Source organism: Perna viridis, chromosome 11 (assembly GCF_037379345.1).
Source record: "Perna viridis isolate PV_CMFRI_1.1 ecotype Kerala chromosome 11, ASM3737934v1, whole genome shotgun sequence".
Lineage (NCBI taxonomy): Eukaryota > Metazoa > Mollusca > Bivalvia > Mytilida > Mytilidae > Perna > Perna viridis.
In genome coordinates this window covers 31,111,814-31,124,781 of record NC_142455.1, presented here as the reverse complement: position 1 = coordinate 31,124,781, position 12,968 = coordinate 31,111,814, and the positions used below count along the sequence as shown (strand labels likewise).

At 32.5% G+C, this 12,968-nt stretch overlaps 1 protein-coding gene across 2 annotated transcripts in view; it reads right to left on the bottom strand.

Moving 5' to 3' along the window:
• Window positions 1-1,979: 1,979 nt before the first annotated feature.
• Window positions 1,980-12,968, bottom strand: part of LOC148603711 (integrin alpha-4-like) — a 56,369-nt gene continuing 45,380 nt past the window's right edge. The window contains exons 12-21 of one of the 2 annotated variants that reach the window (XM_088553876.1): window positions 12,721-12,927; window positions 12,321-12,496; window positions 10,787-10,921; window positions 9,673-10,169; window positions 8,886-9,063; window positions 7,780-7,950; window positions 6,329-6,457; window positions 5,538-5,627; window positions 4,996-5,121; window positions 1,980-4,642 (exon numbers count right to left, since the gene is read on the bottom strand). In XM_088553876.1, coding sequence (XP_088410002.1) covers window positions 4,481-4,642; window positions 4,996-5,121; window positions 5,538-5,627; window positions 6,329-6,457; window positions 7,780-7,950; window positions 8,886-9,063; window positions 9,673-10,169; window positions 10,787-10,921; window positions 12,321-12,496; window positions 12,721-12,927 — 1,871 coding nt within the window. In that variant the 3' untranslated portion in view covers window positions 1,980-4,480. The remainder of the gene's footprint in view (window positions 4,643-4,995; window positions 5,122-5,537; window positions 5,628-6,328; window positions 6,458-7,779; window positions 7,951-8,885; window positions 9,064-9,672; window positions 10,170-10,786; window positions 10,922-12,320; window positions 12,497-12,720; window positions 12,928-12,968) is intronic. The other variant, XM_088553877.1, reaches the window with a different exon arrangement.

Genomic DNA, 12,968 nt, shown 5'->3' with positions numbered 1-12,968 from the left:
TATGATTTTAGTTACTTTATGTTCTTTGTTGTGTATGTCTGTTTTCCATGTCTGGTCTTTGTCCCTGGATTACATTCTTTTGATTACCGCTATAACCTTGGTTCCCTTGATTACTCTTTCCTATATTTAATTCTCTAAACTTCTTCTAGTAAAATTTTACCTTGCGCTGTTTATTAGTGCACGATTCATCGCCTTGTGATATCAAGTTTTTCGTTGCCTTCATCCAGTTTTGTCAATTTTGGACGTATGTTCCTTATTTTCTGTCTGCTGTTCGCTTGCAGCATGATGCTTAGAAATGAATGATATCGCCCTAGTGTCAATGATGGTCATTAATGTGTCTTCGTGTCGTTATTTGACTTTTCAGTTTATTTTGAAGGAGTGTTATCGTTCTGCTACTGTAGATTTATTCCTTTTGTTGTTTTGGCTTTTCAGAGCCTACTTGAAGATGTCTTTGCACTTATTGAAGATATTTGGAGATTTCAAGTATATTTACATTTTGTATGGGGTTATACGATGGTGCATTTGTTGCGTTTCACCATATCTGTTCTCTTTTCTACAGGAAAAAAATGCACCATATGTTTTCATATGTTTTAAAAAACAAATGGAAACACATGTTTAGGAACAGAAAGGTAAAATAAGTTTTCGTGCTTTAAAAATATATGAAATTATATGTTTTCGAAAATCATACGTTGCACTCATTCACATTTAGCAGGCATCGTCCAGCTCCATCTAGTGAGTTACTTAAATGTAACCCGGATCCAAAATCCAATCAAATCACTCGTAATAGAAACTCTCCGATATAACTTCCGAAGTGGCTACACATAACGTCATTTTCTTCCGTAAAGACTCTAAACAGAATCTACAGTTATCATTTTTGCTCATATTGCTTCATTTATGACATCATACAATTTTCAGTTACTATGTGGGATTGTCCATTACCTCGTATTATTGTTCACCTTTCCACAGACATTTTATGTTACATCGATTTTCATTAGTGCTTCTCAACTGGAGAAGCAACCAATCAGAATTGGCTGGACGATACCCGCTAAATATGAATGAGTGATGTCAGGGGTTTGAAGGAGCGAGGGAGGATTCAAAACCCTGAGTTCGGGGGATGCCAGGGTCTAAGTTCTCTCACAAAAGCCGTTAACCAAGACACAAGCTACTGCAGTATGTCGAAAATAAAAATACGGGATAAAAATGCTGCTTCGTGGAAATTAGTTTGGTCTCTTGGTTCATAAAATGGTAGTTCACTATATAGCTAAAATTCCATCCAAGAAATATAGTATTTAACTTGATATTTGACGAATTTCTTTGTTTTTCATACATGTTAGGTGCATCTTATCCAGAATAGTACTTGCCAAGTAAGCAAATAATATCTTTGTTATTATAAAATTTTGAAGAATATTTAAACATTTAAGAAATAGCAATCACAGAAATAGTATATTAATTCAGAACCATTTTCTTTACAAATCGACAATGCCTTATGGAAAAATGTAGGCAGAGTGTGTATTTTTTTCCCCAAAACCACAATATATCATTAAAAATGCTTTGCTAAAAGAAATAAAATTTTGTTCATTAAAAAAAACAGTAAAAATAATTCAGCTTTTTAAAATCTTATTGATTTTGCCAACGGTGATAATCGTAAATAATTGACAGATCCGAGATGTGTTTAAACACGTGTTATTAAACCACCGGAAATACCAATCAAAACTTTGAAACTACCTTTAGAATAACGCGCCAATCACATAGATTTATGACAGGTATAGGTGATTAATAAACAAGAGTAATTGGGAAATACAGTGCCGATTTGCAATGCGTGACGCAAGTTTGAATGGCGCACACCAAATGAACACGTGGCGCTCGTTTTGAATTCATGGCGCAAGGAAAGTAACACATCGCACAGCGCCAAGCAAAAAGAGGCCGTGGAAAACTCTGAATATGCATTCTTGTGTACTTCTGTACTAAAGTTAAGAAAATTGAATCACAAATTTTATTTACTAATTAAAGGGAAACAGCAATGTTGAATTAAAAAAATGTTTACATCATAGTCATGATTTTAAAAATCCGTGTACGGTACCATGTGACAAATTTATTCAGGAAAAAGAAGAAAGAAATCAGTAAAAACAAAGAGAACTATAATGTAAACTGACAATAGATGATAACAATTGATCTCATGTAAGTATAACATATAGTTGAAGTGTCCCACATAACACACAATCAAATCACATATCAGTTTAGAAATCCCAATGCTTTGATAGATATGCTGAATTTATGTAATCATCAACTGGGAGTCAACATAAATTATGAATATTCTTTCATCGAACTTGGCTAATTAAACGATGTTCTCAGATTACCAATATCTATTTGCGTGGACTATTTTCAAATCTGATATCCATGATGGTCTTCTATCATAACATACATTGATGTTAAAGCACGTCTTTAAAATATCCGTATGTAAATATAAAATGAATTGCAAATAAAGCAATTTAAACAGAGAAGCATTGAAACACACACATTTCTCCTTTTTTTATAGAAAACAATTTGGGCCCACTTATTTTTGTTTGAATGTAAACAAGCTATTCAAATGACTGTATATGAATATCATTTATCGTTTTTATTGATAAAGTTTCATTTACGTGGCATTACATATAGATCAAAGTACCTTCGACCTCTCAATGTAATTTGAAATCATTTAAGTAAATATTAATGCATCATTAAAGCGATCTTTTCGGCTGATACAACTTATGTTTTATTCATAAAAAAAGAGAAATGCAGTTAGACGTGGCTAATTGAATTGGTTTTTGAAGAGGAATTTTGTTTGTTGAGACATGGGTTATGTTAGGTACTTAGCACGAGCTTAATCAAGACTACTTATTAGTTACAGGTCTTCCTTATAAACTTTCCCGAGTTAATGATTTTCTATTAGTTTCAGTAATTCAAATTATCATCACACGAATTCTCATTTAAGCATAAAACTACTTTCTTTCAATACAATACATGAAAGATACATTATATCGTTTTATATACATATCGGCAAAAATATCGAATCATTAAACAGATGATAATTTAATGCTATCATAATCTAAGTACATGACAAAAACGGGAAAATTGGAAATAAAGACAATCAAGATGTACATCAATGTAGACCACAAAATATATTACAATTTCATATAACTAATGGTAATTAAAACAAAACAAAAACACAGAGCGTAGTGGTTTTTTTTTTCAGTTTGAACTACCCTCCCGTCCCAAACCGAATAAGTGTTGCTCATATATTATGAAGAAAGGTTTTGAAGAAGTTTGAATTTTTAGAATGAAGATTAAACAAATTGCGAAATGAGAGAAGGCTTATATACCAACACAATTAAATAATATCTAAAGAAAGCGAGACAACTCGAGTCGATTTTTTACATTGCTCATATAAACGCATATTTTTCTAATGAACCGAATGGAATATCGGCCAAAACACCGAAGCACCATCAATAAGACATTTCAGAGTTAAATCTTGGGAAGACGTGTACAGCATTTCGACATATTTTTATCAAGTATATCAAAATCTAAGTCCACGGCCTGAAGTTAATAAAAGAAAACAGGAAACAAATGAGATTTATAAACAAAATGCAAATAATTACATATAAACTTTGAAAATATAAGAAAAAAGATGTCATACACAAAAATATTGAACTAGCACTTCGAACTCTTAAAAAATCAAGAGTGTTATCAGGCACCGGAAGGGCGAGTATATCCTGCTCAATCAGCGCCATTCGTCACATTGTAAGTGAGTAAATCTAGTAATATGAGCGAAAATACAGTTTACAGTAAAGATATGAATCCTGAACATATCTGACGTAAATGCGCTGTAATTATGTATTGAATCCCATTGCAAATTTATTCACACAAGAAAATGATGATATTAAATGAACGAGTTTTTGAGTTATTTTAAGAAATGTTTCATTGTTTTTTTAAAAAGCATCTTTGACTGTAAATACTTTATCATTGCCGTCAGTAGGATGATAAACATTGGACGTTATAGAATTCGTAGGTATAAATTATATTTACCTTGGGTTGGAAACTGGCATAAATAATAAATCATGATTAATGTATTCCACAAAATCTTTTTACGAAGGTAATTTAGTAAATTGGACCAGAAACTTGGTAACGAGACATTTAAACTACAGCAAAGACTATTAAAAATGAATCTCAACCATACTTCTCTTTATTTGAAATTCCAATCTCCTCAGTAACGTTTCTCAACCCCATACATACTCCACATACATTTAAAAAAAGTCTAAACACCGAAGGTTCTTACGAGGGAAATCCGCTGACGAAGCCACGATCATCTCAATATCAAAATACAAATAACGAAAAAAGATCGTAAATAACACACAAAGATGTGAGTAATAGAATACCCTCTCAAACTAGGAAAAATTAAATGAGTCAGAAGGGTGTGACGTTGCAGCATTTGTCCTTCTTCTACTTATTTTTTATAGCATGCTTCCAGTTTACTGTTACTTTCTTGAACAGGTTCATATCTAGATCGTTTAGCCGACTTTCGCATAGTCGATCTCCTAGCATAGTATCCACTCTGACGTTTCCATTGCTGAACATGCTTTTTCTTTTTCCGTTTGAAAAATCCACACTGAAATTTTAAACAAAAAAGAATGACAAGTGTTCCGTCGGTAGTCTAAACCAATTCATGAAAACTGACACACCATTTATGTTTTTAGCGTATTATCAAATTAATGTAAACATATGGGTAACTTTATATTAAAACAGTAATTGTGTGACTATATGTTTTGCATAATGGATGTATTATCAAAGATGTGGCAGACACATGACTTTTTATTGTGCTCACGGGATGAATGTAAATAACCATGACTCATATAAGAGACCGAAACAATCAACGTAATCCATTTCATTCAATGACTTAATTCTGGTGAAAATACTTACATGCTCATAAAATAGCATTTCTAATTCGAAGTCTGTACATACCTTCCATAAAATGACACCTAGTAATATCAGAAGTATAAGACCCCCAATGGAACCACCTATGACAACCCATAGGTTAATTTTCTGGGCCGGTGCTGCCACTTCTCTTGGATATATTTCACTTGATATCTGACAAATATATAAAGGACCGTTATTAAATGACACTAAGTTAAATTTTTTTCTTATTCAAATTTTTTTGTAAACTATGAATTTTTCAATTTGATGAAATTAGGTGCATGATCTATGAATAGTTTTTCTTTTCTTATTTTAACTGGTCGAATTGTTCATGACTTTGACAAGAAATAAATAGGGTCGTGCGCTAAGGATAAAAAAGGAAATCGTTCGTCAAACGTGGATTGAATGAAAACATTTTCAATTTTTTTTTAAAAACACACACACTTAGTATATTAAGTTATATTGCGTTTTAGAGTTACAGAAAGAACTTGGCAGGGATCAAAGAAGAAAGAAGGAAAACGGAAACGATAAACAAGAAATTTCAGTGGAAATGGTAAGTAAACAATATGTGACAAAACAAACATACATACCTCGTATGTTGTGTTCATGCCACTGACTAGAAATCTGTCATGCCCTTTGTCTATTACGGAAACTCTACTTTTAAACAATATCTGTGAAGCCTATAATTTAGATATACAATCAGTTTGGTTTTCTTTCCAAAAGGGCCTAATAGGTATCACTCTTTAAATACAAGTCTGAACAGATGAATATTTTATCTAAATGAATTTTTATTATTATTTATACATAGTATTGTTTCAGAAATCCGTGTAAAAAATTAACATCGCTGTTTGCTCAAAATATCATGATATATATTGAACTCATTCAACCGCTATATATGTATATAACCTAAATACTCGAACTTAGGTGACTGAAATGAATCTGAAGTATGAGATTGTGAAAATAGAAAGTTTATCTTAAACATCTAGTTATTATAGATATACCCTTATTAATTCTATTGTAAGAAAAAAACTATATTTTTTATATGTATTGAATAAGTAATATCACAAAAGTTAACTATGTGTGATCGTAAACAAACGACTACTGAGATTGAACCGGCTTCGATTAATTTTGGTACATATATGGTTTTATATTGTCTTGAATACAAGAAGGTATAAAGCGTACTTTCAAGTTTTATTAGATATAGGGGCTCCTTTTGTCAAGGATGCAACGACATACAAAGAGTGCATCGAATCTTTACCCGATAAAATGAAAGTTCACCAATATCAAATGTTAAGTTACTATGATCAGTTTCTTGATCCTTTAGTTAAATATATACAAAATATATAACATTTCGTTATTTTAACACATAAACTACTAGTACCTTTGTAAAACGAAACGGTTCTTCAGATATATTAACAGAGAGTGTAAATGCTGTTGTTTCATCCACTTCTAAAAAGTTGATTATTACTTCTACTATGAACAGTTGGCTCTTGTCTAGAGCACTACATGACTGTAAATAAATAAATACTAACTGTCATTAAATGGATTGGCATCGTGCAAACATTTAAATAATAAAACTGCAAACCTAGATTGTGTTAAAAGGCATTTATATCTAATAATGTTGTTCTGCCTTCAAAAAGTAAACATGACACGAAGACTCAGAAAGCAGTTTTAGAAAGGAAAACGAGGTCTCTCACATTACTGGCATGTACGACACAAGTAATCAAGGGAAACAAGATTGTAGCGGATATCAAAAGAATGTAATCCAGGGACAAAGACCAGACATGGAAAACAGACAAACAAAGAACATAAAAAAATAAAATAATACATACAAAGTAACAAAGTAAATGAGCAACTCGGACTCCACTTAAAACTTGGAGCATGGACCAGGTTGACCTGTATGGAAAGCGTCCTCTGCTTTTCTAGAAACACCCGCCGAGCGCCTCATAAAATGTTAATGCCGGGGTAGAAGAAAGAGGAAAGGAAAACTATGACACGTTGAACAAATTAGTTTTCATGGTGTGGATGGACTTACCGTAGCGATCCACGAGTTCATGATGACGACCATAAAACTTCTGTACTGATGACTTCAATCTTGAAGCAACATAACCAAGTTCCAGAAGTCTAATTGTAAGAACTCTAGCGTGGTACAAAAAGTCTGCGTAGTTACGGCAAGTTCTGGCATAGCGTATAAGTTGTGATATGTAAGAAATTAGAATTTGTTTGGTAGCATACGATCTTAACCTCATACATGTGTTTTTAAGGTCTTTTTCTTTCGTTTTCATATCTGGTTAATTGTTTTGAAACGATACGTTTTGTGTTTTTTTTTAGTAAAAGCGAACACGCGCTTTCTGCTTTGGAGAAAACTTTTATAATTCGTCTGTTTCTGTGTAGATAACTTTTATTCCCTTGTTTTTGTAGCTTTAAAAATAACCTTAATATCATCTTTCAAGAACAAACAATAAAGCAATACAAAACTTGGAAAGAAACAACATGCATGTCGAATGAAATACATATAAAAGTAGAAGTGACTTAGTTAGACTGACAGCATTGAGATAAACAAAGTTTGATGTATGGATCAAATGCGCTGGTAAGGTAAGCATCACGTGTGATTCTAGAAATATCCACCGCATTGCACCTGTCATCCCCGAAGAGAAGGATAATTTGGTCTTTTTTAATTGCTTTATCTTATGATGGAAGACGGGACAACGACAAAACAGGTAACATAACGACAATATTTATATATGGACCTGTACATTAAACTATACACTTGAAAGTAGGCATTGAAAAGTTTCGTTAGCAACACGACATTTTCTAAAAGAAATTTCTTACAATATCCCAAACTCCAGTATCAGAATCCTGATGTAATGTTTGTGGTTCAGGCGCCGTATTATGTACAAGTTTTCCTTGTTCAGCTAGTGTTGTATAGTTTCCTACAGGTCCATCTTTTAGGTTAGCTGGCCAATTAGTTGTAAATCTAATTCTTTCGTCTTTAGAAAACAACTAGAAATAAACCATAATATCGTTCGCAATGAAGGCAGCTAACTAGTTATACAAGAGAATACGGTTGTATGCCTATTAAAGTTTGGTTAAGTAAATTCTGACAGTAAAACGGTGGAAAAAATATCCCTACTGTATAACCCGTTATGGAGGAAAAGGATGGAAATCACAGTTCTTAAATTGATAACTATAAGACAAATAAAATCTAAATATGCATTTCAGCATCAATTCCTTACAAATATAGAAAACTTTGTATGTGTGTAGTCATTGCATTGCTAATTGTATTCTAAAGCACCCTAAATATTTTTTGTTATAAAAATACATGTGCGCGCATTTTAGTATCTTGGATAGCAATAAAAATAGGTTCGTATGCTATAGAGAATCTTTTTACCATAAAAAAATTGAACTGTCGAGATAATTTTGTGAATACCGGTATGTCGACATAACGATCTTGACAAATCCACTTAATAATCTCGGACCATCTATTTGGTTCTCAGGTCCTTCAGTTTTAAGTCCGTGTGACATTGGAGGTTGTACTTAGACTTTCAATTTACATGCTTTTAAATCATTTTAGAATCTTCGGCTCATCAAATGGATCCACTATTCCATTTGTACATCGATATGACCATTGTACGCTGGCCCCGCCGCTGTAAGTCCGATTTTTGACGGTTCTGAAGGATAATTAATAAGTTTTTTCACCATAACTGGATGATGTATTGACTCATACAACATACAAAGTTTTACCAATAGTTTAAACAAGTCGACATGGTAATCTCAACAAAGAAAATATCAACTTGTTATTATTAATGTTTTGAAACATCTTTCAAGTCGCCTTTCCGAGATTAGTAAGTGGAGTTGTCGTGATAGTTTTCTTAATGCATCTAATGTAATCATCAAAATCTTCCTTAACCCGCAAAGTTGAAACAAAGTTATATTACCTTAACCCTGTCTGTTGTTAAAATGAGTTTCCCAGACAGAGTTCTTGTTGGTATGCATACTTGAATAGTACCATTGTATAATGGACTCGGTCCTATATTGTGTACATTATAATCGTGAAAAAAATTCAAATATGTATCAGCATTCTCCGATATGCCAAGTTGCTCTGGTGTTGATAACCTGTAAAAATTAACAAAACATATAGAATGAACCAATTGAACAGTCCTTGTAATTACTGCAGGATATAAAAGAACAAAGAAGCACCCATTAAATAAAGTGTAATTAAAGCAAGGGTACCAAAGAATAGTGTATTCATAATTTGGAAACAGTAAACCACAAAAAAACCAACATAAATAACAGAAACTAATACAAACATTAGCAACTACGACGCTACAAAACACATTGAAGAAGGACTTGCTAAATATGGACCAAATGCACCGGATAAGAGTCCTTTATATTTTCTAGAAACTGCCGCCTTGTAGCTCATTTGATGACTTATAAATAGTAAGATACACTTTACTGAAGCAATTCACAGTAACTGTAGTCGACGAAAGGCACAAAGATTCAAAGTAGATATGATAGCATTAAAATACATTGTGAGAAAATAACCTGCCTTATTGAAAACCCTTTTTACAATTAAGGCAAAATGAATTGCCTTAAATTTTGATCGTTTTTGAATAGAGTTTTCATAATAATGTTTAGACTGATTGATCTTATAAAGTGATTTTGTGAGTTATATATTGAACATAGATATGCACAAATATAATCCACATTCCATTGATTGCATACCCATCGAAAGAAATCGCTGAATATAGTTTTACATTAGCGTCAATTTCCAATTTGTTGTTGGATGGATCTACATCTTTTTGTGATGAATCAGCTGTAATCAGAAAAGCCAACACTGGCCGAAACGACTCTATGTCACTTTGTTGTCCAATCAACAGATTTCTTGAGACTAAAAATCTAGCTTTGAATATAACTTGCAAATGTTGAAAGAATGTATTGCGCATGTCACATTGAACATGTGACACATTGCCTTGTTTGATATTTTGACAGGAAATAGGCTCTGTTGGAAGATCTTGTGGCTGCAGATACCCAATAAACTTTGTATTGGTAGACATGCTGATATTTATTTGTGTTCCAAGTGCCAGTTCCCCTGTATTAGTAACGTGAACGGTCATCACAACCTCTGATGTGGATCCAAGTATTACATCATTTGAATTTAACTCAGACATGACATTAAGATCTGGATGACAGGTTCCACTACAACCGTTTGAGAATTGCACCTGTTGAAGTATAGAGAGAAACGAACATTTTAAGAGCAGTCTTTATCAATGGCATCCAGGAGGTAATTCATTCATGTCCAAAAACCCACTGAACTCACTTTTAATTATCATTTACAAACAGTATCATTGAAATATGATAGTTTTTAATGTGTTTGTAATAATTAATCTCCATTCGAAGTATAGAAATTCTTAACATATCACTGGAACTATCTGTTTTAACAAATATGGCTACATTTTTGTAAGATTATTTTTAAATATGAATTCTGTAGCTAAGATTCATAAAAAGGAAACATTTGTTTTTTTTTGTATGATTAATTAATTTCAAAAGTTTTGCTGGTGTTTACAAAAAAAAAATGACATGTGCTTCGGGCCTTCAGTGTGAATGTAGTGTTTCAGATAATGTTATATTTTCCCTATGAAGCGTTCATATTGTATTGTATATTGTATAATACAACGAAAATAGATTATAAACAAAAACGTGTAACCATTATTTAGCTGGCATAATACACCCTTTATAGTCTGAATAATTATTCAGTTGTTTAATCATTTTTTTGTGTGATTTGTTAGGTAAATATTTGTATGATACTGTTCGTCTTTAACACACCAGCGATACAAACCGATTTATTTCTTGTTACTGGAACGTTATCAATAATTGGTTTCACATTCCCGGGAACTGCTTCAATATCAAGTCCATAGGTGGTTTTAAACTCTAAAGGAATGTCCAAAGATGAAAAGAACTCGCGATTTACTTCCTAAAAGACATGTAATTTTATATTCGCCTTTGAAATACCTATAATTACAGTCAGCAAACCTCACTAAATTATAACATCTACCATATGAATCTATACATTTTAAATTTTGAAAATAAAGTTGAAAGGTATTGAATAAATAGACTTGATTACAAGATCATTAAAGCATTATTTAAATGACAAATGTTTTTCAAGATATAAAACAAATACCAAAATAAGGTAAATGTCAAAATCCATGCAATGAAAACAACAGAGTCAGTCAGATAAAAGAAAATAAAACTAGCACAAAAGCAAAAATAAACAAGTTCATTTCAAAACAGAAGGTCAGCATTCCAATGGGACTTAATATCTTATCCAAAAGAAAACAACATCGTTTAGACATATTTTGTTTTATCTCAGTTTTCACTATAAAAATGACGTTTCGTATTTAAGCAATCCCAATTCCGGAATTTATACATCGAATCAACTATTAAGAACTTGAGATAAAGGACAAAATAGACACAATAAATCAGCTTTATATCTTGAACAACTACAAGGGATCCGAGGAAAGGAAAACTTTACGATCATCTAAATGACAAACCCGATTTCATTAATTCTGTATCGTCAACTTTTCATTTATCTGTGGCGACATTCCTCCGGCACGTGCGTATGAGGTTTTCATATCACAACTCATAAATTATGCCAGAGCTTGCCGAATGACTTAAGACTAGGATTATGGGTTTTATCATCGGCACCATGGGATCCGATATGTCACCCTGTCAAGGTGTTCTCTTCCTTGTTCGTCTTTTCAAAAGTTAATATTTCATTAGCAGCACGGCGGCCATTGTTAGAACAGCACAGGACGCTTACTCTACTGGTGCATCTGATGGATGCTCCAAGGTTTTAGTGGAGTCCGGAATGTTCATATATTTTTGTTTCTTTGTACGTGATATATCGTACTTTTCGTGTTCTTTGTTGTGTTGTCTTTTGTCCTTGTCCAGTCGTTATCCTCGAATAGTATTTGTTTTAAAATTACTGTTCGAATCCTGCTTCCCTTGATTTTCCCTTTATGTCTAGCCAATGGAAACCTCAATGGTATGCGAATAAATGCAGGTGCATAGGTACACGAAACATGATTGATTTTTGTGAAACAATTTCTGTCATCTAGATAAATTTGTTGAGGATGAAAAGCTTAAACAAACAGAATGGCGAAATTATATTCTAATCACAACATAACATACGCCTTGAAGCGGAAAGTTAGATAAATCTAACAGTCTAACAGTATAATTTGAAGAAAAATTGTCTACCCTCAATACTAAATACTTGTAGTGACCTAGTATTGTAAGAGATAAAGATTTGAACAAAATACACAATAAATTCAATTCAAATAGTCAATATAATATTTATTGGATATCAAACATACCTTGGCAACAGCAGAAAATTTAACACAGTTATCAGAATCTTTCGTCACTAATAATTGTCGACCCACTACATCATCAGTCTCTGTACCATTCATGGATATTTGTGGTGAAACATACACTCTGCTTTGTCTATTCAAATCTCTTATTTTTGTGTCAGAGCTGATATTGAAGGATACCACTGCAAATATAAACTCAATAGAAAGTTTTGAAGAGTGTTTATGTTTTACTTTTGAATGCAAATATCCTAATTATATTTTAATTTTCAAGAAGTTTTTGTCTTTGTGGGTTATTGTTCTGCTCTTTATCTATTTCAACTATTTCACTGTGTTTAAAACATTTCTTTTATTGTTGATTGATTTACTATTCTGTCAACACGAAACATATCTTAATTATTAAACTTACATATAGTAGAAGGTATATTATCCCCTGAGTAAGAGAAACAAATTGTAATAGTTGTGCATGGTCTAAACATCTCATCCTGGCATTCCAGTCCAGATGAGTTCAAAGGAATGAACGTCGGTGTAACGTCTAGTGTAGCGTCTAACTTAATGATTGGTCTTGCACGCAGAACTGTCACATGATCACTCATATATGATCCGACTAGAAAATCTTAGAAAAAAAACACCAAAGTATAAATCCATACAGATATT